Genomic DNA, 22,583 nt, shown 5'->3' with positions numbered 1-22,583 from the left:
ATTCAGTAAAAACTTTTCTCTGGAATTATTTCAATGGGCTAGACCGGGCTGGGAGAGAAGTAAGCAAACCTGAAAACATCATGGATCACACCGCCCTGAAGAAGAGAACGCTGTTCCTCGAAAACCACACAAATCAATATATATTTACAAACGAGGATAAATATGATGAAAGAAAATTCATAGGCTTCTGAGAGTGAGGATAATAGGATTTCAGAAATTTCCCCTGCAACAGCGATCTGTGAGCTGAAAGGTTTTTTAAAATTTTTTAAAGATTTTTATTTTTTCTATCATACCTGGTTTGCCATGTTCTGTCATTTTCTGCTGTACAGCAAAGTGACCCAATGGTACATATATACATATGTGCATACATATGTGTGTGTGTATGCGTGCATATATATATATATATATATATATACACACACATTCTTTTTCTCCATCATGTTCCATCAGAAGTGAGGTTTTTTAATTGTTATAAAATATACATAACTCCACATTTGTCATTTTAACCACAACTCACTAACGTTGAATATATTCACAATGCTGTGTAACCATCACCCACTATTGATGCCCCCAAATTTTTCACCTAAGTAATACACATGTACAGAGTGTTTGCTGTAATTAAGCTCCTTCCCTGGCAGCCTCTGTTCAATTTTATGTATGAATTTGCCTCTTCTAGATACCTTATTAAATGAGAAACATACAATATCTGTCCATCTATACCTTATTTCACTAAACATAATATCTTCAAGGTCCATCCATGGAGCACACATCAAAATGTCATTCCTTTTTCGGGTTGAATAATATTTCATTATATGTATATACCACCTTTTGTTAATCTGTTTGTAGATGACACTTGGATGGTTCCCATGTTTTGGTTATTGTAAGTAATGCTGCTATGAAAATGGATGTAGGAATATCTGTTCTAGTCCTTGCTTTCCGTCCTTCTGGGTATCTACTCAATGGCGAAATTGCTGGATCGTGTGGCAGTTCTGTGTGTAACTTGTTAGAAAACTGTCCAACTCTTTTCCACAGTGGCCACACCCTTTTCCATTCCCACCAGCAGTACACAAGAAGTCCAGTTTCTCCACATCCTCACCAATGCTTGTTATTTTCCATGTTTTAAATTATAGCCATCTTAGGAAGTGCAAAGTAGTCTCTCATTGTGGTTTTGACTTGCATGTCCCTAATAACAAATGATGTTGAGTTTCTTTTCATGCACTTCTTGGACATTTGAATATCATCTTTGGGTAGATGTTCATTTATGTCCTTTGCCCATTTTTGAATGGGGGTGTTGGTTGTTGTGGTTGAGTTTTAGGAGTCCTTTATATATTCTAGATGTGAAAAACTTACCAGATATATAATTGGCAAATATTTTCTTCCATTCTTTGCATTGTCATCTTGGTATCTTACTATTACTCCTCAATGTACAAAAGTTCCTAATTTTGATAAAAGTCCTATTTGTGGGCGTGTATGTTTACCTATGCTTTTGCCGTCATGTTCTTGAAATCATTGCCAAATCCTATGTCATTAACATTTTTCCTCAATGTTTTCTTCTAAGAGTTTGACAGTTTTAGCTCTTTGATCTATTTTAAGTTATTGTTTTGCATATAGTGTAAAGTAAGGGTCCAACTTCAGTCCTTGACATGTAGCTAACCAGCTTGCCCAGTACCATTTGTTGCAAAGACTGTTCTTGCCTTGTTTGGTGGTCTTGGCACATGTCTCAAAAATCATTGACTGTACAGGTAAGGGTTGATTTCTGTGCTGTGACCTGAGGTTTTAAGAGTAAATAGAAGTTACCTAGAGGACAAAAGAGAGAAAAAGCCCTCTTAATAGAAAGATTACTTTGAGCAACAGTAAACGTTGCCTTTCATTTCAAGGAATGTGACACTGATACCTCATTTTTCTACTCCTCTTATGTGTACTACACTAAATTGATTTGGTATCTAAAGATCTCTTTGGGGGGATATTCTGAGTTCTTTACTTTACTCTGGACTCCCCAGCAGAACAATACAAGGTAGCACTAAATCTGCTCTCTCTTGTCTTGCAACCAATGTGAGTCATAAACATGCCACTTTTTTTTCTTTCTAGTACCCAGCGGGTAGTAGTGATTCAGAAAAGCACAACTCACAAGACTAGACATTAATTCTTATAAAAAGTGCAAAACAAAATCATAAGGAGGAAGAACCTAATTATCTAACAGTAAAGCCCACCTTGCCCATAATAAAATTAGTAATTACACTATTATGAAATGCAGTGTTAGAAAAGCTCCTTCTAGGGTGTTTATGCTGTGGTGCAATGGGTTAAGGATCCAGTATTGCTGTTGCCATAGTTGTGGTATAGGTTTCAGTTGCAGCTCAGATTCTATCCCTGGCCCAGGAACTTCCATATGCTGTGGGTGCAGCGGTAAGAAGGAAGGAAGGAGAAGAAGAATAAGGATAAAGAGAAGGAGAAAAAAAGGAAGAAAGGATGGAGGGAAGGAAGGAAGGAAAGCTCCTTCTAGGCAATTAAAAAAATTGTGGCAGGGAAGAAAGGTAAAGAGGTTTGCGGTGTCTTGTTGGTGGGGATTTAATAAGAGTTAACCCAGAAAAGTTCCCTAATTTACCCTAGTTCTGTTGAACATTTTACATTGTCTATCAAATGTCTCCTCTTCATTAATCTATTTTGAATGCAAAGAATGAATATGATCCAGTTAAGAAATGTACTGTTTTCCAATATGGAAAATAACATTTTCGTGTTTTCACTTAAAGTGAGGAAAGTCTTTAAGCCTATATTTTTGTTGAATTTGAAAGTGACAATCCCACGATTTTTAAAAAAATCATCTCCTCTTTTCACACAGCATCCTGTTGGGTTTATAATAAATAAAAACCTCGTTTCTAAGTTTTATCCCTTTTCATGATTGAGGCTTTAGCTACGCAAAGATTCAGATTAAGCTTTGAAATTATTGTTTCTAAGAGCCTGGTCAGTTTTGCAGACAAGCCAACATCATTTGGGATCTCTACTTGGGTTGTGAAGTGCAGGGAAAGAGAGGGGTAGAAGAAGAAGAAAGGTGGGAAATGGGAAGGGTACCAGTGTTCTTTAAACTCCGTGGTTTGTGTATTTCAAAACTATATGTGAAGTATTATTTTGTACTGTTACTGATGGTTCCATTTTTATTTGAGAAATTAGAGTCAAGTGCCCCCCAAATACCATCTCATTTATTTTTTTATTTTATTTTTTCCATTATAGTTGGTTTGCAGTGTTCTGTCCATTTCTACTGTAGAGCAAAGTGACCCAGTTTATATGATGTTTCTAGAAATGCAAACAACAGTTCCTTTAAGTATATGACTAAATGTGAAGGAGACTTTTTGTTACTCGCTACGTGAAGAGATTTCACAATGTGCTTATCCCACTGACTTACCCTAGAAATTGTTCTAGAATATTATGCTTATTAGGACATTGTACTTGGTTCGACATCTGTCACTTTAACTGTATTTTCTATATTTTAATGTTTCCTTGTTATCTTTTATATATGTCATCTCTACCTGAATGAACTATATCCATTTACTTTTACCTTTGATTGTAAGGTTAACACCCAATTTTACAGTGAATCTCACACCTTAAAACATTGAAATTCTTTTTACCTAATTATGTCGACAATAACCATTGATCTCCTTTGTTGGCGCCAAGGAAGTTCACACTGAAGACACTCCCACCTTTGCTATTTCCCTCTTGTACTTTGGATTATATGAATCTGGAGTTTAAAATCTCCTTTCAAAAAAATACTTTTTATATTTACATTGAATACTTTGTCCCCATAATTACTCTGAATTACTTAATTTTCCTTTTTTATTGCTTAGCAATTTGCAGGTTGGTATTTCGTTTTGTATTTTATTTGTCCTTCAATTTTGGATGGCTTCAGTGATTATAACCACTTTTTCTCAATCACAGCTTCTCTAATGGAGAATGCAATTGCTTACTCATCTCTTAATTGTTCTGAGTACATTTCTAGTGTGCCTCACTGGAAAACAGACTTGAGTGGTAAATGTTCTAAGAACATTACAGATCTGAGAATGAACATATCTTGCCTTTTGAAAAGAATAAGCCCTCGGCTGGGGACGCATAATATTTGAGTCTGTATTCAAGAGAGAAGCATGAAGCTGCATGTAAGAAAAATCATGATTACAGGTGTTTATTTTTCTCATGTAACAAGACACGTATGTAGTTGCTGGCTTTGGCTCATCTGCCAATAGGGAAACTGCAGCTCCAGCCATCATGTCTGTGGTAGGCAGAATAATGGTCCCCAAAATATTCCATTCTAATTCTTGGAATGTATTATGCCAATGCATATGGCAAGGGGGGATTAAGATTGTGGATAGAATTAAGTTTGCTAATCTGACCTGGAGATGGAGAGAATTATCCTGGATTATCTGGGTGTATCCAGTCTAATCACACAATCTATAAAGTAGAAGAGCAAGACCAAAGAGAATCAATGAGAAGGACTCAACTCAGAATTGCTGGCTTTAAAGACACAAAAGGTCATAAGTTAAGGAATGTAGTGGCCTCCAGACCTTGCGCTAGAAAAGTTAAGGAAAGAGATTATCCCCAGCACTTCCAGAAAGAATTTGGCTCTTTCTACACCTTGATTTTTCTTTTTAGCCCAGTTAAACCTATTTCAGGCTTCTGACCCCCAGAACTGTAAAATAATACCTTTGTGTTGTTTTCAGCCACTAAGGTTTTCTGTGGCATTTGATAGAAAACCAGTACAATGTCCAAGGGAAGGTTTCAAAGCAGAGGAGAAAGGGCTACATCAGCCAAATCTGTGTCTTTTTATCAAAAATCTAAAAGTTTTCTCAGAACTGCCTCCAGCAAAAACCTCTTTTCTTCTCATGAACCAGAATTAGGTCTAGTGTCATCTCCTAACTGTAAGAAAGACTGGGAAGCCGATTATTTAAGTGTGCAGCCTCACTCACCATGTCAGGTAGCTAAGGAGGAGAGTTGGGAATGGCTTTTTAAAAGGTGATCAATAGTGTTTTAGCCTTTTCTTCAGAACACTCTGAAGGTATTAGTCTACTAACTTCTCATTAATCAATGCCCTAAGGAAGAAATATGAACATATTCGAATCTGACTCTTGGTAAAAGTAAACTGTGGGGGGGGGGGAAGAGTAAATGTATAAGGTACTGACTAGAAAAATTTTACCAGAATATATCTTGGCATTGATTTCTGCTTATCATTTTTGCTTAGAAGATGATAAAATCTCTAAATGTTCAGTGTCTGACTTTTTAAAAAGTTAATTCAACTATGTAATAAATATTTAAGTACTTAATATGTGCCCGATACTAAAATCAACATCATTAATTTTGCCCTTTTTTTTTCCTCTTGTATTCTTGATCTATCTTCTTATTCTGGTATTATTGTCATTTTAAGGTTAGAATCCCCTTTTTATTTTCCAGATGTCTTTCCTTCTGTTACTGAAAAAAAAAAAAAAAAGTCTATTTATGTCTCACATTGAATGTCCATCCAGGTTCATGTTATATTTCATTGGTTTGTTTTTCCTGGAGTTTTAAGTCATTTCTTTCTTTCTGCATGACTGAGATTTTATTTTGGCTTTTGTGCCTTTCTTTTTTTCCCCACTCTCTTTTCATCCCAGCCTTTTAAAATAGTTTCTGTATCTGCTTTTAACTCACTAAGAATATAAAGTGAAAGTTTTTTCTTCAAACTTTTACATTGTTACACTTTTTCACTTTGCCTCAGATGTTTAAAAGATCTCAAGTTTTGTTGTGGTTTATTTATTTTTTTTATTTTTTTATTTTTTTTGGTCTTTTTGCCTTTTCTAGGGTCACTCCTGTGGCATATGGAGGTTCCCAGGCTAGGGGTCAAATCAGAGCTGTAGCCACCAGCCTATGCCAGAGCCACAGCAACGTGGGATCCGAGCCATGTCTGCGACCTACACCACAGCTCAGGGCAATGCCGGATCCTTAACCCACTGAGCGAGGCCAGGGATTGAACCTGCAACCTCATGGTTCCTAGTCGGATTCATTAGCCACTGAGCCATGATGGGAACTCCTGTTGTTTATTCTTAATGTTGACTTGCTCTCTTTGTTATTGGTCTGATGGGCGAGTTTCCTTATGAATGCTGTGAGAGAGAGAGAGCAGCGCGCTAGCTATCATCTAAGACAAGGGCACATCCAGGAGCAGGAGGACCAGGAAATGCTCCAGCCACCTCTAGAGCTAGAGGCAAGTCTTTCTGCCTTCCTTTTAGGGAGGTGGGGATGTGGATGTTTTCAGAGAACATGATCTGGGACCAGAGTTAGGGGACAAGACTGCATTTGACTGGGAGAGTGGACCTTGGACCCTCTGCTCCATCTTTGTAGGTCGTCCCATCCTGTCTGGATCCCAAGGGAGAAGACAGAGCATAGACCAGGGAAGGGACAGTGGGGTGGCACCCTTATCAACCCTGTCTTGCCCAGGGGCACTGACCCCTCTTATTGATATCTAGGATGTTTTCAATTCATTGTTTATATGAGTGACAGCAGAGGAGTGATTTTTCTTTTGAGATGGTGTCATAGTTACTCTAGTGAGAGGAGGCTTCTAGTATTTCAAGTCACTCCACTAACTTCTTAGAAATCATCTTTGAACATTAAAACTATGTTTTAAAGGGGATGACCTGGGGGAGGGGAGTGGGGCTGCACTGTTATCCTATGAAAAGCCTCCATCTTCATAGACTGAAAGGAAAAGTAGATCAGTGGGATAATTTTCCCTCATTTCTGATAGAGACTGTTGGTTGCCTAATATTCTTTAATATTCTTTATCTCCTCCTCTACCAATAACAGAATTTTTTTTCTTTTTTTGGATGTGCCCATGGCATTCAGAAGGTCCCAGGCTAGGGATGGAACCCACACTACAGTAGTGACAAAGCCAGGTCCTTAACTGGCGAGGCCACCAGGGAACTCCCAGGACTTTAATTTTATTTGGGGCACATGCACTCCCCTGTCCCTGGCACGTAGGGTGTCTCAGGTGACACGCTCCTGGCCAATAATATATAAGGAAAAGTCAGTGAGTGGAGCATTCTTACTGGGTCGCTGGCTCATGTGCTGAGATTTGAGAACAAGGCCTCACCCCAAAGATGGAGGGGCAAAAACCTAAGTCTTTGACCTGGGATGTCCACACATTTCTGGATTCCTTGATTTGTCTAAACTGCTGGTTTAGAACTTTCCTCTTACGTGTAGCTAATGTCAGTCTCTAACTGATTGAGCATCCTGTTAGGAGAGAAGAGCTTTTCTTTTTCCCTCTATGCGCTGATGCCTTCAAATATCTTTTTACTATTACCTGGTTAAAGCAATGCCCAAGTGTAAGACTCTGGTGGGTAAATTTTGTAGATCACTCATATCCAAGGACTATTCAGGTTTATCAATCACCACTGGTAGACAGATCACCTGCAAACTAGGTTTGTCTTTCAAATAAACCAGTACTATGGGTTTACTCTAGAAGTTTCTAAATAGGGAAAAAAAAAATAGTTGTAGAAATTGGGCTTTTGACACATCTCCTGGGCAAAATGTTTGGAGACCAGGCTCCAGCTTTGGGGAAGATTGCACTTAGGGGGCCATAGGGTCTGGAGATGGTTCAGGGAAATGCCTGGGACCCTGTGAAATTGTGCACCTGGGGCTATAACTCATGTCTTGGAATAAGAGATCTGGGCAGCTCAGCCAGTTCCTTTATTGCTTTTTCCCAGAATTCTTATCACTGAAATTACTTATAAAGCTCTTTGTTTATAATAACACCAGCTTGCATGAGCCGTCCTAAAGGGAAATAAGAAAGAAGAAAACTGCACATCCTTGGGGAGTGTTAGATGTTGAAGAGAGAAAAGCCCAAGAAGGAGGCAAAAACGGAGGAAAAAAACAACAGCAAAACAGACAGAACCAATCAAAAAGCCATCCTAAACCAACTGGAGTTTTCCACTTAGGACCTTCCTTTGGCTCCAAGTTTACACTGTAGATAGCTGTGTCCCAAGATAATGAATTCTGTGAGACTCAGGCTTTCTTAGGTCCTGCCCTTCAGCACAGAGCAAATTTAAATATTATTTTTATCCACTCATTCTAAAACACTTCTAAGCGCCTAATGTGTGCCAGGCACTGAACGCATTGTAGAAAAGATTTATGTCCAGCTTTAAGAAGGAATTTATTACTTTGCTTTTTAATAGCTGCAGATGGCAGCATAAGTTAACCGTGAATTCTGTGCTATCACCTGCTTTTAAAATTGTTGGATAACACAAAAATTATGATCCAGGTCAATTGTCATCACACATTCAAACCTCTTTAAATGTGCAATGGAGTACAATGGAGCTTCCCTTGATGACTGGATGCCTCTCAAATTTTATTGAGAAAAGAAAAAACTTAATTTCATATTATAGGCACCTATTGGGCAATATAAACAATGAGATACAGCGTTCCCTGGTGGCGTAGTGGTAAGATCTGGTGTTGTCACTGCTGTGGTGTGGATTTGATCCCTGGCCTGGGAACTTCCCATGGGCATGGCAGAGAGAGAGAGAAGGAGATGACAGACAGTAAAAAGTAATAGAGATATTTTTCCTATAACATCAATACCTAAGGGATTGCGGGTTACTACTGGAATTTCCACATTTTATAAAGTCACTTCTATGTTTTTGTTTGATTTATGTCTTTATTTTTAACGTAATATAATTATATGCTCTTTAAAAAAGTTTCCAATATACCCATCACTTTTTGACAATCAGTCAAATTGTTACTGTATCATGAGTTACATAATACTGCATACATTATAAAGTCAGGTTTCTTGGAAAAGCTTTTCAAGGCCTTGGAGAGAACTGATTTGGAAAGGAAGGCAATTCTCTACCACTGAGTTTCAGAGCAAAAGGAAGAAACAAATCATCCATGTAAGTGGACTTATTATCTCCATGTCCAAATGCAGAATTCCTCAGCATCATTAGGCTTATTAATTGACCTGAGAGTTAACAACCCCTTTGCCCAGTGGGGGCTCGTTGAGTTGCCTTGTCGGTTCTCCACATGGCTCATTCGGCCAATTCATTAGAGCCTGTTTCTCCCAGGTGCTTGCAATGAGTTGCCTTGTTTGGCTTCTTGTGCTTTGCTTCTCATGGACCTCGTTCATAATGTTACCTAGTTTCTGATGCTCCTTAAGTGCTGTGTTTGACCAGCCCACTTGCAGCTAGTGGTTTAATACAGACGTCTCGAAGAAAGGAAGAAGGCCAGGAATGAGGTGGGACAGGGGAGTTGGAGGTGAGGGAGGCCAGATTCTTCCCTCCCACCCACCCCCTTGCCTGTGATCCTGGAAAGAGCCAGCAGGTGGTAGCAATACTTCGCGGGAAAGCCTCAGCTCAGCACTGGTAGGACAGGAACAATAGACCCCCCAATCCTGTCCCGGCTTTGAGAGGAGGTGGGCGGAAATATATATATTTTTCCCCCTCGCGGTGTCCCCTCCGTTCCTTAACACTTCCAGGCACCCGCTGCGAGTTCCTCCCACCGCCTCCCACCCGTGTGGGTTGGCTCCCTCTGGGGAGCGGGCAGGGAGGAGGCACCCAGGGGTTCAGCGACTTGCCGGAGCAGTGTAAGCGCCTGGCACCGACCTCAGGACTTGCCGTTTCAGACCTAGGCTTCTTGTCCTTGGGGGGGATGGAGGGAGGGAGGGTGGTCAGTCCCAATAGTGGGCAAGATCCGGGGTCACAAGCGCTGAGAAGAGTTTAAGCCTCCATCAGAGCCACTTTCCTGCCTCGGGTGCCTATCCACCCCCATCCCACCCCCGCACCCTCCAGATTTCTCAGTTTGTCTTTCCCTCCACCCCCTTATCTTTTCTCTTTTCTCTTTTTCTCAGCTCACGCCCACCTTAGTTCAAATCTGAGTAGGAACTAAAACGGTGGGTTTAGTTCCTAGAGTTGAAGCAGAAAAACAGGAGAGGCGAGGGCGCGCGGGTGTCCCTGCTTGGTCCTGGGCACCAGCCGCTGGCCAGAAAGAGCTGCGCCGCTCTCCCGGTGCCGGGGCCCGCGCCCGCCCGGGGGGCTTTCGACACGGCTCCCCCAGGCCCCGCACGCGCGCCGTCCTCCGCGCCCACGTCCCCTGCCCGGCGCACGGGCGGGCCCCAGGCGAGCCCCGCGCCGCCACCCCGCTCTCCCTGGCGCGCCGGGCCCGCGGAGCGGGGGCCGCGCACTCGCCGCCGAGGCCGGGAGGGCGGGCTTGGCTCCCCGGAAGAGGGGAAAGGGAGGGCGGCCGAAGGGGCCGGAGAGGGGCGGGCCGGGCGGGGAGGGACGCGGAGGGGGCGGGCCGGGCTGCGCTCGCTCCAGCCGCCGCACGGGAGCCGAGGAGCGGGCGGCAGGACCCGCGACCCGGCGCGGCGACGGCGGGCGCGACGCGGGCCCCGCACGAACCCCCGCGCGCCCCGCCTCCGGAGCAGTCTCTGCCGCCTGCCGCCCAGACCGCGAGGACCCCGGCTGCGGGGTGCGAGATCCCGGCACCCGAGCGAAGACGCGGGTAGCGCCCGGCGACCACCGGGAGCCGCCGCTCCGGCGCGGGGCCTCGGGGGGCGCAGACCTGCGGAGCCTGAGGTCGGCGCGAAGGTGAGCCCTGGGGTCGCAGGCGGCGTGGAGGGCCGGGGGTCGGCGTGCCTGGGGACAGAGGGATTAAGCTTTGCAGAAGTAGAGCGGCCCTCCAGACAGGGCCTTTGCAGATCTGGGGGTCCTTGTTGGGGAGTGTTTCATATCCCCCAACCCAACGCGAGATCGAGGTCTGTGAGGGGTGCGGACGGAACTGCCCAACCTAGCTCCCACCGCATTCATGCCTGTGACCAGCCGTCAGTGACACCCCCATTACCCTGCGCTCCCACCCCCCCCCCACTGTGTTTCCAGAGACACTCCGTTGGCGCTGATATAGGGGGTCCTGAACTAGGGTCCTCGCGGAGGCTGGGCTCCCAGCCTTCCCAAGAGGATTGCCCACCCCTCTGACTCCAGTGGCATCTCTCCAATCCCGGTGGAGCTGGGAGGAGCCAGGAGGTGGGTGCACACCTGCCCCCAGCTCCCCCACCTCCATCAGGGGATGCTCCCAGTTCCTGCTCCCCAGCCCTGAGCCCCAACTTGAAGCCAAAAGTCTGCTGCTGGTTGCTGCCCCAACTCCACCCCCTGTCTTTACATCTGGGTGCTTGGCCCTGCCTGCCCGACACCCCCACCCACCATTCTTGGCTGTCTGGCACCCTCTCTCCTCCCATCCCTAGGGGAGCTGGCACCAGCCCAGCATAGCCGATGTTGTAATGTCCCTGGCAGTGCCCATGGAGAGAAGCGGCTGGGCCTGTTCCCAATCAGTTCACCCCAGGCCCTCTCCTGCCAGGGAACTTGACTCAGGCTCTAGAAGAAGAGATGCTGGTTCAGTGGGAAAAAAAGCTGTGGGATTTAGGCAGCCAGGGAAACTGCCCAGATCCTGGACGCCGGGGTGTTGAGAGTTGCCAGGTACTCTTCAGAGGGGCCTCTAGGCTCTTGGAGGCCACTGGACCTTTTTTGTTGCAGGAAGACTAGGGCGATGGCTCCTGTGTACTCAGGTCTGGGAAAGAGGACGCCTGTGGAGTCTGTTGGTTCGTTCTGGGTGCAAGAAGATGGCTGGCCATGGCCGCTCTGTCGTTAGAATACTGGGGAGCAACAGGCGGTGATGGGCTGAGTGTGGAAGGGCCGGCTGCTCTCCCAGCTCATCTCCGTCTCCTGAGCTTGGCCCTGTGTCCCCACCACACTCCTCACTAGGTGGAAGGGGGAGGCTGGTGTTATGGGGCTTTGAGCCTGAGGTTTCCCCCTCTCCCAGCCCAGGTGTTTCTGCAGAAGGACCTCCCAGGGCGGAGCGTGGTTCCCAGCCTGACTAGGGGTGGAGTAGGGACAGACCCAGGGTGAGGGAGGAGGACGCGTGGGCATCTGCCACCAGCATGAGGACCACTAGGGACCTGCATGGATGCGCCTGCTGTCACATGCACCCCAGCACGCACTCTCTTGCTCCACACCTGTCTCACCTCATGCACCCTCCCTTACACACTTGCTCTCACAGGCACTGGTCCTGGCACTCGTGGGCTTTCTTCCACAATCCTCCACTTCCTCGTCTTTCCTGCACATGCACCCACTACCCCAGCACCCTTCCTTATGCCCTTTTCCAGAGCCAGGCCTGTCCTCTGCTAGTGCACAGCCAGAGTGGCTCATTCTAAGTGGCTGTCTGGCTAGATCCAGACACTGCCTGCATCTTAAAAGCCTCTCCCAGCTCCACAGTCAGCCGGGGAGTGGGAGGCACATTTGTGTGCCTCTGCGTGCTCTGGGGGACATTCTCAGAGGCTGGAGGCCTCCAGGGACTCAGGACTGTCCTCTGTTAGGTAATCCACAAATTGGCTTCTCCAGCCAAGGCAGAAGCACTGGAGGAAAGCCACCTCCTCACTGTCTGCTCTGGATGCCTCCTTAAAGGCCATGGGCATCCTTTTCAAGGCAGGTGGCCAGCGCTTGAAGAGAGAGCTACCGAGACTGTGTCCAGGGTGGGGTTTAGAGGGCAGAGCCTGCGGCATTAAGCTAAGCAAGGATTATAATGGAATTTCCTGGGCCTTTAGCAGCTGCAGAACAGGACAGAGGACACAGGGCCTGTGATGCTGACCCCTCCCACGCTGACCTTGTGGCTAACAGGTGTGATCACCAGCTCAGCAACCACACCAGACACACCCGACACTTAAAACCACCAGCCCCTTTGCCAGGCCCCCGCAGGCTGCTCTGCCTCCCTGCCTGGGCTCAGTTTGCAGTGAAGCCCCGTGCAGGTTCTAAGTGTGTAACTCTCTCTGCTCCCCGTCTTTGAAGTTGCAGGCCTTTGCTTGACATCACATAAGAGAAGCATGGTGTTATCAGTGGGACACTTTGAACTTCTCGGGAGAGAAGCTTAAAGACTATCTAGGAATAAAAGTTATTCTGCTTTTATTGTTGACATGATTTCACTCGTTTATTCCCAGGTCCTCCTGCCTCTCCACTCTGCTTTCTTCTTGTAGATGAAAATTTCTAGATATTTTGAAACCCAGAGGGAAAGATGGGGATGGGGAAAGGCAGGGCAGAGGATACAATGTAACCATGCTGCCTAGGTTTTATGAATATTTTCCATTTTTCCATTTACATTTTAATTATGAGATTTTGTTTTAATTATACAAATAAGATATGCTCATTGCAACAAGAGAAACAATTTAAGTATGTATGAGACAAAGTTAATAACTTCCCCCCATCCTCCATTTCTGCCTCCTACAGTAACCAATCTTAATGGGCCATTATATCTTTTGCCAGTCCTTCCTCTAGGTTTATTTGGCTTTTGTTATTTAATTTTTAAAAATCCGCTTTGTGACTCGAGGTGCATAAATTATATGTAAGGCAGCTTGGCTTGTTCATAAATTATCATGTTAAGCATTTTAATTTGAGCACAGTTAACTTTTTCAATTCTTACAGATATACTCATTTATTTTTAAACCTCTCATTTTTATAGAAAACAGAACTCATAAGCTATGATTTATACGCGAAGAGTCTACACATCTTTAATCTTTGCCAGTTTGTGAAAGCAAAATACAGTCCCAATGCCTATGAAACTGTCATGCTTTTGTAAATTACAGAAATGTAGCAAGCTTGTGGATGTAGTGTCACTGCTGTATCAAAAAGACATACAATGATATAACCAGAAAAAGGAGTTGAGGAAAAAAAAAAAAATCTGGCCATAGCCTGCAGTTTTTATCATGTGAAACTTCGCCTCATCAGTGTCATTTTCTGAGCTATCATTGAACATTCACATCTCTGCTGCTTCTGTTGCTTTATATTTTTAAAACCATGCACACATCCGAAATGTGACTATTTTCCTGATTGAGGTAAGTTTTCTGCTTTTTCAGGGGTCAGAGGATTCTAAACTCTGACTGATTCCTTTTATGAGCTGGAGAAGACAAGGCATCTCAAGCCGGCCACAGGGAGGAGGGTAAAAGGCCTGGCCTGTCTCCCTCTGTGTGGCAGCAGAGATGTGATTGGCTGTTCCCAGGGCGCACTCCTGGACCAAATGTGGAAAGACGTCCTAGGCTTCAGCCATTGAAGGCACCTTTGAAAATCAGGTTCTGAGTTCCTGCTTGTTTTGTATTCCAGGCATGTGATGGAGCTGCATGTTCTTGTCCCTTATATTTTTGCCTTTGGATCTTATTTCAAAAGAATCTGCAGTGGTAGGAATTAGTTGACAGCAATTTCTTCCCTATCTTAATAAAGTTCCCTCTATCCTTATTTTTATCCTTGTCCCAGAGGTACACTCAGTTTCTTTTTATATATTAAAGAATAAAAGACTTGGATTTATCTGGTTTGTTTGATATGCAAGAACTGACCTCGCTTCCTGGTCTCATTCAGCAATAATTTTTTTTTTTTCTAAAGAAACCTGTTTATCACCTTTGTCTTCTGGAGCCAAATCTAAAAGAGGTTCTCAACAAACAGCACAAGTACCTTTCTGGGCCCTTGAAGATCCTCATCCATTTCTTTTCAGTGAATATCTTTTTGTTCTTAAGACAATTTCAAAAAATTACCTGTGGTCTCCATTGCGTTCTTAGTTTCCTGATTCCTCTTGTTGACAGCAGCGGGATGACTTTAACATGTTTTTAATTGCTTTTGTTCTTTTCTGGACCTTCTGGAGACAGGCCAGCTTCATGTCGTCATCAAGGGGCAATACTCAGGCGATGCACGCGCACCCTGTTGTAGCCACAAGCCACTGTGTCACTTGTATTGTGGGTCATCAGAGCAAATGCTTTGCCATTCATCTTCCGGAATGTTCCATATTACACAGCTGATATGATCTGCAGTGCATCTTTTCCTCTTACCTTTCTCTGTCTCTCGAAAAAAAATTCGCTGGGATGTACCAAAAATGTTCATTATTCCTTCCCTATGGTTATTTGTCTAGTTAGACGTTTGGGAAGATAACAGTTCTTAGAGTTTCTTCTTTGTACAGATTCCAGAATTCATCCATGTCCTGCCTGAAAGAGGCTGTTCTAAAGAATATCTGCTGGGCAAATGGTATACCAGCCTTCATTGTTTTAAGAGTTTTGCTGGCATCTTCAGTTCTGGATAATAGCATTCCAAAAGGCTCTGTGACTCTGGACAGAATCTGTTCTGCACTAGTGTGTCAAGCATGTTGAGCCATTGAGAGTTTGAGGGGTGTACCTACAAGGTGAATTACCTTAGCATGTTTCTTAAGCAGCCACTGTTAACGGGGCCATGGTTTTTATTTCACCATCTCCCTGTTCTTTGAAACATAGATTTGATCTGGGAATGAGTCTGGTAGCACTGGGGACAGAATTTGCAAAGAACTCTGTTTCTTAGGGATAATCCGCTATATGAAAATGCTTCTCCCCCCCAGCTCCAGCTTTATTGAGATACAATTGACATGATATTGTGTAAGTTTAAGGGGGTACAATGTGAAGATTTGGCAAAGCTGCTTCCTTGTCTGCTCTCTGTTGAACTCTCGTAAATAGGGTTCTAGAAGCATGAAAGGTAGATTTCAGTGGCTAGTTGGCAGATATCCGATGCATGCCAGCCCATGCGGATGTAGAAATGGTGTCTTTTCATGAGAACCACGTGGAGATAACACTGAAGGCTTTATCTTGCAGCACAGCCAGCATTGTCAGAACGAAAAGTAGATTAGTAGGAATCGAATCATGATTATCAAAGTGAAATATAGTTTAATAGTTTGGTTTCAGCTTCATTGTGAAATGTATAATTTTTAGCTTCTAACTTCCAACTGGCTTTTAAAAAAACTTTCAATCTCTTGTCTTTTGAGTGATGTGCCTTTTGTTTTCTTCCCAGCAGAAATAAATGGCATCGACTGCTCTTGTCCATTGCAACTTGGGGACTTTTGAGACTCGGTCACGAGGACAGAGATAGCTCATCACTAATCTTAGACCAACAAACAAGGTCTGAGCCCCTTTGTCTTCACCGTGACCCCCTGGAGGCAGCCATGGCTCCTGGTCACGTGAGCTGCAGTGCTGTGCTTCTAAAGGCGCAGAAGTGTTTTATATAAAGGGGTAGCTTATCATACAGTCCCGATAGATCATTTTGAGGACATGACACTATTTTGATTCATTTTACTAAACAGCTATTATTTACAGATTTAAATGAGATATTAATGATTTCATTGAAAAATAATACATATTCAAGATTTTTAAATATAAAAACTAAAGGGGGAGTTCCCATCATGGCTCAGGAGAAATGAATCTGACCAGCCTCCATGCGGACACAGGTTCGATCCCTGGCCTCGCTCAGGGGGTTAAGGATCTGGTGTTGCCATAAGCCATGGATTAGGTCGCCGATGTGGCTCAGATCTGGCGTGGCTGTGGCTGTGGCCAGCAGCTGCAGCTCTGATGCAACCCCTAGCCTGGGAACCTCCATATGCTGCGGGTTCGGACCTAAAAAAAAAAACTAAAGGGAACAGAGTGAGAGTAAATGCACTAGCCCCATGCCCTCCCCCCTCTACCTTTTCCCCCAGGTCTTGTCTACCTTTCGTAAAGATCCTTCCATATGTATTACGTACACGCACATCCTTCTTAAGTTACCAGTCAGGAGAATATTGTATACAGCTCTGCAGTGGACAATTGTAATTTCACTTGGGAATTCTTTTCTTTTTTTTTTTTTAATTATTTTTGTCTTAAGTTCTTTTTCTTTCTTTTTTTCTCTTTTTTGCCACCCTTTGGCATATGAAGTTCCTGGGCCCATTGTGCCAGGCCGGGGATGGAACCTGAGTCCTGGCACTGCAGAGACACCTGTTGTGCCACAGCTGGAACACCAGGAATTATTTTCATGTCAGTAACTAAACACTAGCCCTTATTCCTTTTTTGATTTAATTTTGATTTTGTATGGGAGTATAGTTGATTTACAATGTGAGTTTCAGGAGTGCAACAGAGTGATTCAGCTCTGCATACATATATATCCATTCTTTTTCAGGTTCTTTTCCCATATAGGTTATTACAGAATATCGAGTAGAGTTCCCTGTGCTATACAGCAGGTCCTGGTTGATTATCTGTTTTACATATAGTAGCGTCTATATCTTAGTCCCAGACTCCTCATTTAGTGCCCCCTCCCCACCTTTCCCCTTTGGTAACCCTAAGTTTGTTGTTGAAGCCTGTGAGTCTGTTTCTGTTTCTGTTTTGTAAATAAGTTCATTTGCTTCACCCTTATTCCTTTTTAAGTTTGCGCCATGAATTTTTAACCACCATCCTTTTGATGAACAGTGACTTTAGAGTCTTTTCCTTTATAAACAATGCAGCAGTGAATATTCTTGTTCAGACATCTGTGCAAAGGGACCCAAGCCTAGGGTCCTCTAAATGACGCATTCTTAGAAGCAAAGCTCCCAGGTAGATATTGCCAACTGTCCTTTTAAGAGGATACGCCAACTTGAACCCATAAGCACAGTGAATATCGGGGAGCCTACTTCTCACACTTTCTCCTAGCCAGTGCATTATTAACCTCCTAGGAGAAAAAGGCATGCACTGTTGTTTGCACATGCCTTCCTTTCGCTGTGAGCAAACTAGGGAGCATCTTTTCATGTATATACCGCAGACACTTATTTTTCTGAAAGCCAGAGAAGAAAAAGTGCCCCTTGTGGAGAGAGGACCTTTGCTGGGGAAATGTAGGGATGCGGGACCTCTGCAGCGGTGCTCTTCCCCCTCTGTCCTGGCTCCTTTATCCAGCAGAATCTTTCCGCCTGTGTTCTTTGCATCTCCACTGGCACCCTCCCTCCCGTCATGCCCACAGCTCTCCTTCTGCAGTCCCTCTCGCTTCACTGGCTCTCTGAAATGTCTAGAGTGTCCCAGTCTGATGGGGGTTGGGAGGTGTTGGGGAGGGGGGGACCGTGTGTCCCCAGGGAAGAAGTTGCTTCTAACTCGCCTGCTTTTAACGAGAAGAATCTTCTGACTTTCAATACAGGGTGGCTGTAGGAGGAAGGGAGGAGAGTAAATGGAGAAAGAACTTGAATAGCGCCTTCTGGAAGAAAGGGGAAAATTGGCCCTGTGCTCTAAGAGGGAGGGCATGAAAAACAGATGCTCAGATGGGTCGCCTGCAGGATATAGCAGGGGGAGCGACCCGGCGCATGGCCCTCCACGATGGCTGACTTGACGTAGGTCAGGCAAGAGTCTGCTTCCTCCTGGCCCCGCCCGTGGTTGGTGCTGGGGCAGTTTGAAAGCTCTAAGGGGAGACACAGGGCCAGGTTTTGAAGCAATACAATCACCTCCTACTTGTTTCTTCTGGTCCTGCGTGTCTCCCTAGGAAGCAAGCGTGGCTGCCACCCTCAGTCTTGCAAAGCAGCAGCCCCGCCTGGGAGCAGGGTGGTGGCCAGGGCAATGGTGGAAGCCCTGAAGATACCTCATGGCTGCTGAGGGGCCTGCCCCATCAGGGAGCGGAGTGGCGGGCATGGTGTGCAGCCTGTGGGTGCTGGTGCTGGTGTCCTCAGTCCTGGCTCTAGAAGGTAAGAGGGTGAGGAGACCAGAGAACCCTCACCTGCTGGCAGAGACTCAGCCAACGTGGGAAGTGGGAAAGAGAAAAAGGCAGGAAGGAGTGGAGACATCAAAAGGTGGGAAGGAAGGGGGCAGGTTTCAGAGAAAGGCTCTGGACAGACAGCTGTGCTCCTGCTGGTCAATTAAATGACCCTGGGAGGGCAATTCTTTTTTCTCTAATGGAAATGGGGTGGGGTTCTCTGTGCCGGTAGAAGGCCTGGCCACTGGATGCCCTTTCTTATCTCTGGGCAGAGGTATTGCTGGACACCACAGGAGAGACTTCGGAGATTGGCTGGCTCACCTACCCACCAGGGGGGGTGAGTGTCCCTCTTTCATTCTGAGCCCAAGGCCTGTCCCCTCCCCTGCTCCCTAGAGCCATGAGTTGGGGAAAGAAACCCCAAGATGGGTGGGCTGAGAGGCCTGCCCTCCGGCATGTTCTCAGCTGTTTTGCGTGTCGATTCTAACTTTCTCTGGAAGAGACATGCCCCTGCCTCCCAGCCCAGAGCCCGCAATGCCTTCTGTGCTCTTCCCTGCAGTGGGATGAAGTGAGTGTTCTGGATGATCAGCGCCGCCTGACTCGGACCTTCGAGGCATGTCACGTGGCCGGCGCCCCTCCAGGCTCCGGGCAGGACAACTGGCTGCAGACACACTTCGTGGAAAGGAGAGGAGCCCAAAGGGCACACATCCGGCTGCACTTCTCCGTGCGGGCATGCTCCAGCCTGGGCGTGGCTGGCGGCACCTGCCGGGAGACCTTCACGCTTTACTACCGCCAGGCCGAGGAGCCCGATGGCCCGGACAGCATCTCTGCCTGGCATCTCAAGCGCTGGACCAAGGTGGACACCATCGCGGCAGATGAGAGCTTCCCCGCCTCCTCGGCGTGGGCGGTGGACCCCCGAGGGGCCGGACCGCGGGCAGGGCTCCAGCTGAATGTCAAAGAGCGGAGCTTCGGGCCCTTGACCCAGCGCGGCTTCTACGTGGCCTTCCAGGACACGGGGGCCTGCCTGGCCCTCGTGGCGGTCAAGCTCTTCTCCTACGCCTGCCCCTCAGTGCTCCGCGCCTTTGCCTCCTTTCCGGAGACACAGGCCAGTGGGGCCGGGGGCGCCTCCCTCGTGGCAGCCATGGGCACCTGTGTGGCTCACGCCGAGCCAGAGGAGGATGGAGGAGGGGGCCAGGCAGGGGGCAGCCCCCCTAGACTGCACTGCAACGGGGAGGGCAAATGGATGGTAGCCGTGGGGGGCTGCCGCTGCCAGCCAGGGTACCAGCCTGTGCGCGGAGACAAAGCGTGCCAAGGTGAGACACCCCCCCCCACTTCCCTTGCACTTGACGCTGCCCCCACCTTCAGGTTCCTCTCCTGAAGTGCCCACAAGTCATTTCTTTCCCAGAAGGTCAGGAATAAGCTATTTTAGGAAAGGACCCCTCTTTTCTCCAGATTTAGGTCCTAAAGCACACAGACTTGCTCTCATCCACTCATCTGAAACTTCTGGAAACTTCCATGGCAATCACAGGGGGTCCTAGGGCTGCAACCCTGAGAAGGAATGGAAACGAGGAATTTAAACTCCCGGGCTATCTTGGCATGGGGTCCTTTGTCTGATTTTTGCCATTTAGCTGGGCTGGACCATCCCAGGGCCAGGTGACCTGGAGGCAGGTGGAAGATATGCATACAGCTAAAGAGAATGGAGCTGCTGCTGGGTGGAGGCTGCTGGAGGCTTCTACAGAGGGAGGTTATGCAATCAAGCCAGGCATCTACATCTGGTGCTAGGCCTGCTTGTAGCCTCCACCACACCTCACTTTTTCCATCAATGGAAATGCAATTCCGCCCCAGCAAAACAGCAGAAGTAATCTCTGCCTGAAGGAGGGAAAAAGGGAGGAGAGCAGTGAAGAAAAGATGGCTCTCAGGAGGAAAGGAGGACGGGAAGGTGGGGGGCTCAGGAGGGGGTGGGCAGCATGGGCCTGAGGCCTCTACCCTCCTCTGCCCCTCAGCCTGCCCTGGGGGGTCCTACAAGGCCTCGGCTGCGAATGCCCCCTGCTCACCATGCCCTGCCCGCAGCCACGCCCCTGACCCTGCAGCCCCTGTCTGCCCCTGCCTGAAGGGCTTCTACCGGGCCACTTCCGACCCTCCAGAGGCTGCCTGCACTGGTGAGTCCCCCACTCACCCCAGGGGTGGAAATGGGATGGGAGTGGGGCCAGAAGTGGGGGAGGAGCCTAAGGGCAACAGGTGCAGCCGGTTTGCCTTTGCCCTGATGTCTTTCTCCTGTGCCCTTGCTTTCCCTTCCCCCGCTGCTCTTTTCCAACCCCACCCTCACCTGGCCCACCTCCTTCCTCTCCCATCCCACCTGAGCCTCTGCTTCCTCTCTCCTCCCCTCTGGCCCCTCCTTCCTTCCCCGATCATCTTCGCCCCACCCCCCACCGGCCGGCACTTCCCAGGTCCTCCGTCGGCTCCCCGGGAGCTGTGGTTCGAGGTGCAGGGCTCAGCGCTCATGCTGCACTGGCGCCTGCCTCAGGAGCTGGGGGGCCGAGGGGACCTGCTCTTCAATGTCGTGTGCAAGGAGTGCGGAGCAGGAGGCAAGGGCCCTTGTCGCCGCTGCAGGGATGAGGTGCATTTCGACCCCCGCCAGAGGGGCCTGACCGAGAGCCGCGTGCTAGTCGGGGGGCTCCGGGCACATGTGCCCTACATCTTGGAGGTGCAGGCTGTCAATGGGGTGTCGGAGCTCAGCCCAGACCCTCCACAGGCCACAGCCATCAACGTGAGCACCAGCCACGCAGGTGAGCCTTGTCCTTCCCTAAGCTTCCCTCACTCAGAACCGCCCCCCCCAACCTGGAAACCCATGCTAATCCCCCCCACGCCAGTTCCCTCGGCAGTCCCTGCGGTGCACCAGGTGAGCCGGGCTGCCAACAGCATCACCGTGTCCTGGCCGCAGCCTGACCAGACCAACGGGAACATCCTGGACTATCAGCTCCGCTACTATGACCAGGTAAGGAGCAGAGAGGGTGCCTGGCAGGGCTGGTGGAAGCCAGAAGTGCCCCCATGGTGGGGCTGGAGGTGGGGGGCCAGAAGAGGTGCCTAGGAGCCCTGCAGCAGGGGGCTGTGAGCAATGTGGGTGGGAGCTGGGGTGAGAGGGGCCCCAGCAGCAGACAGGGAGTGAGTGGCTGTCACCCCCAGGCAGAAGATGAATCCCGCTCCTTCACCTTGACCAGCGAGACTAACACGGCCACCGTGACCCAGCTGAGCCCCGGCCACATCTATGGCTTCCAGGTGCGGGCGCGGACTGCTGCAGGCCACGGCCCCTTCGGGGGTAAGGTCTACTTCCAGACACTGCCTCAAGGTGAGAGAAGACCCAGATGGGATGGGAGGAGCCCAGAGACCATCCAGGCCTTGAACCTGCCCCCCAAATCCTCCAGACAGCAGAGTGGCTGCCCTTTGACCTTGGGCTTTGTGTGGGGAGGGTGGCGGGTAGGTGCGTGGGGGAGGTGTATGGCTGCACTGGCACGTGGGGGCTTAACCCATCTGTGACTCTGGGCTGCTGGTTTTCCAGGTGAGCTGGCCACCCAGCTTCCCGAGAGACTCTCCTTGGTGATCGGGTCCATCCTGGGGGCCCTGGCCTTCCTTCTGCTGGCGGCCATCACCGTGCTGGCTCTCGTCTTTCAGAGGTAGCTCCCCCTTGCCATGGCTCAACTCCACGTACTCATGATCCCCAGTCCTTGGCAGCCCCAGAGTCCACTGCAGAGAGCCCCCCAGGAACGCCCTGCACCACCACCCAGCCCCTGGGCCCGGCTCCCTCACACCACTGAGCCCTGGCAGGACATGGTGGGAGCAGACCAGGGAGGAGACAGGAGGATCACTCCAGGACTCTGGTCTGTCCCTCAGGAAGAGGCGTGGAACTGGCTACATGGAGCAGCTGCAGCAGTACAGCAGCCCAGGTGGGGGTGGGACAGGGCTCTGGGCATGGGGGCGGGGCTCTGGGCATGGGGGCGGGGCCAGAAGTATACCAGACCAAGGCTGAGTCCCCCAGGGCTGAGGGCAGCTCCTGGGCACCGCCTTCGGAAGTGAGAGAGCATGCGCAAGGTGTGTGGG

The 22,583-nt window shown here is 47.9% G+C and overlaps 1 protein-coding gene across 13 annotated transcripts in view; it reads left to right on the top strand.

Annotated features, from left to right (window-relative positions):
• The window catches only part of EPHB6 (EPH receptor B6), a 62,454-nt gene that overhangs the window by 36,923 nt on the left and 2,948 nt on the right, over window positions 1-22,583 (top strand). For 8 of the 13 annotated variants that reach the window (XM_085005191.1, XM_021078889.2, XM_085005192.1 and 5 more), the window contains 9 exons: window positions 18,285-18,483; window positions 18,764-18,828; window positions 19,048-19,801; window positions 20,492-20,647; window positions 20,936-21,274; window positions 21,359-21,483; window positions 21,672-21,834; window positions 22,045-22,159; window positions 22,377-22,429. In XM_085005191.1, coding sequence (XP_084861317.1) covers window positions 18,384-18,483; window positions 18,764-18,828; window positions 19,048-19,801; window positions 20,492-20,647; window positions 20,936-21,274; window positions 21,359-21,483; window positions 21,672-21,834; window positions 22,045-22,159; window positions 22,377-22,429 — 1,870 coding nt within the window. In that variant the 5' untranslated portion in view covers window positions 18,285-18,383. Of the gene's footprint in view, window positions 1-10,325; window positions 10,581-15,833; window positions 15,939-17,945; window positions 18,140-18,284; window positions 18,484-18,763; window positions 18,829-19,047; window positions 19,802-20,491; window positions 20,648-20,935; window positions 21,275-21,358; window positions 21,484-21,671; window positions 21,835-22,044; window positions 22,160-22,376; window positions 22,430-22,583 lie in introns of those variants that run through there. The other 5 variants (XM_085005193.1, XM_021078890.2, XM_085005196.1 and 2 more) reach the window with 4 other exon arrangements.

Source organism: Sus scrofa, chromosome 18 (genome assembly GCF_054392235.1).
Source record: "Sus scrofa isolate SSC_HxYL_T2T_F1_AM1 chromosome 18, Sscrofa_HxYL_maternal_Yorkshire_Landrace_v2.0, whole genome shotgun sequence".
NCBI classification, from domain to species: domain Eukaryota; kingdom Metazoa; phylum Chordata; class Mammalia; order Artiodactyla; family Suidae; genus Sus; species Sus scrofa.
Note: the sequence above shows the minus strand (reverse complement) of the source record. Positions and strands in the feature narration are given on the sequence as shown.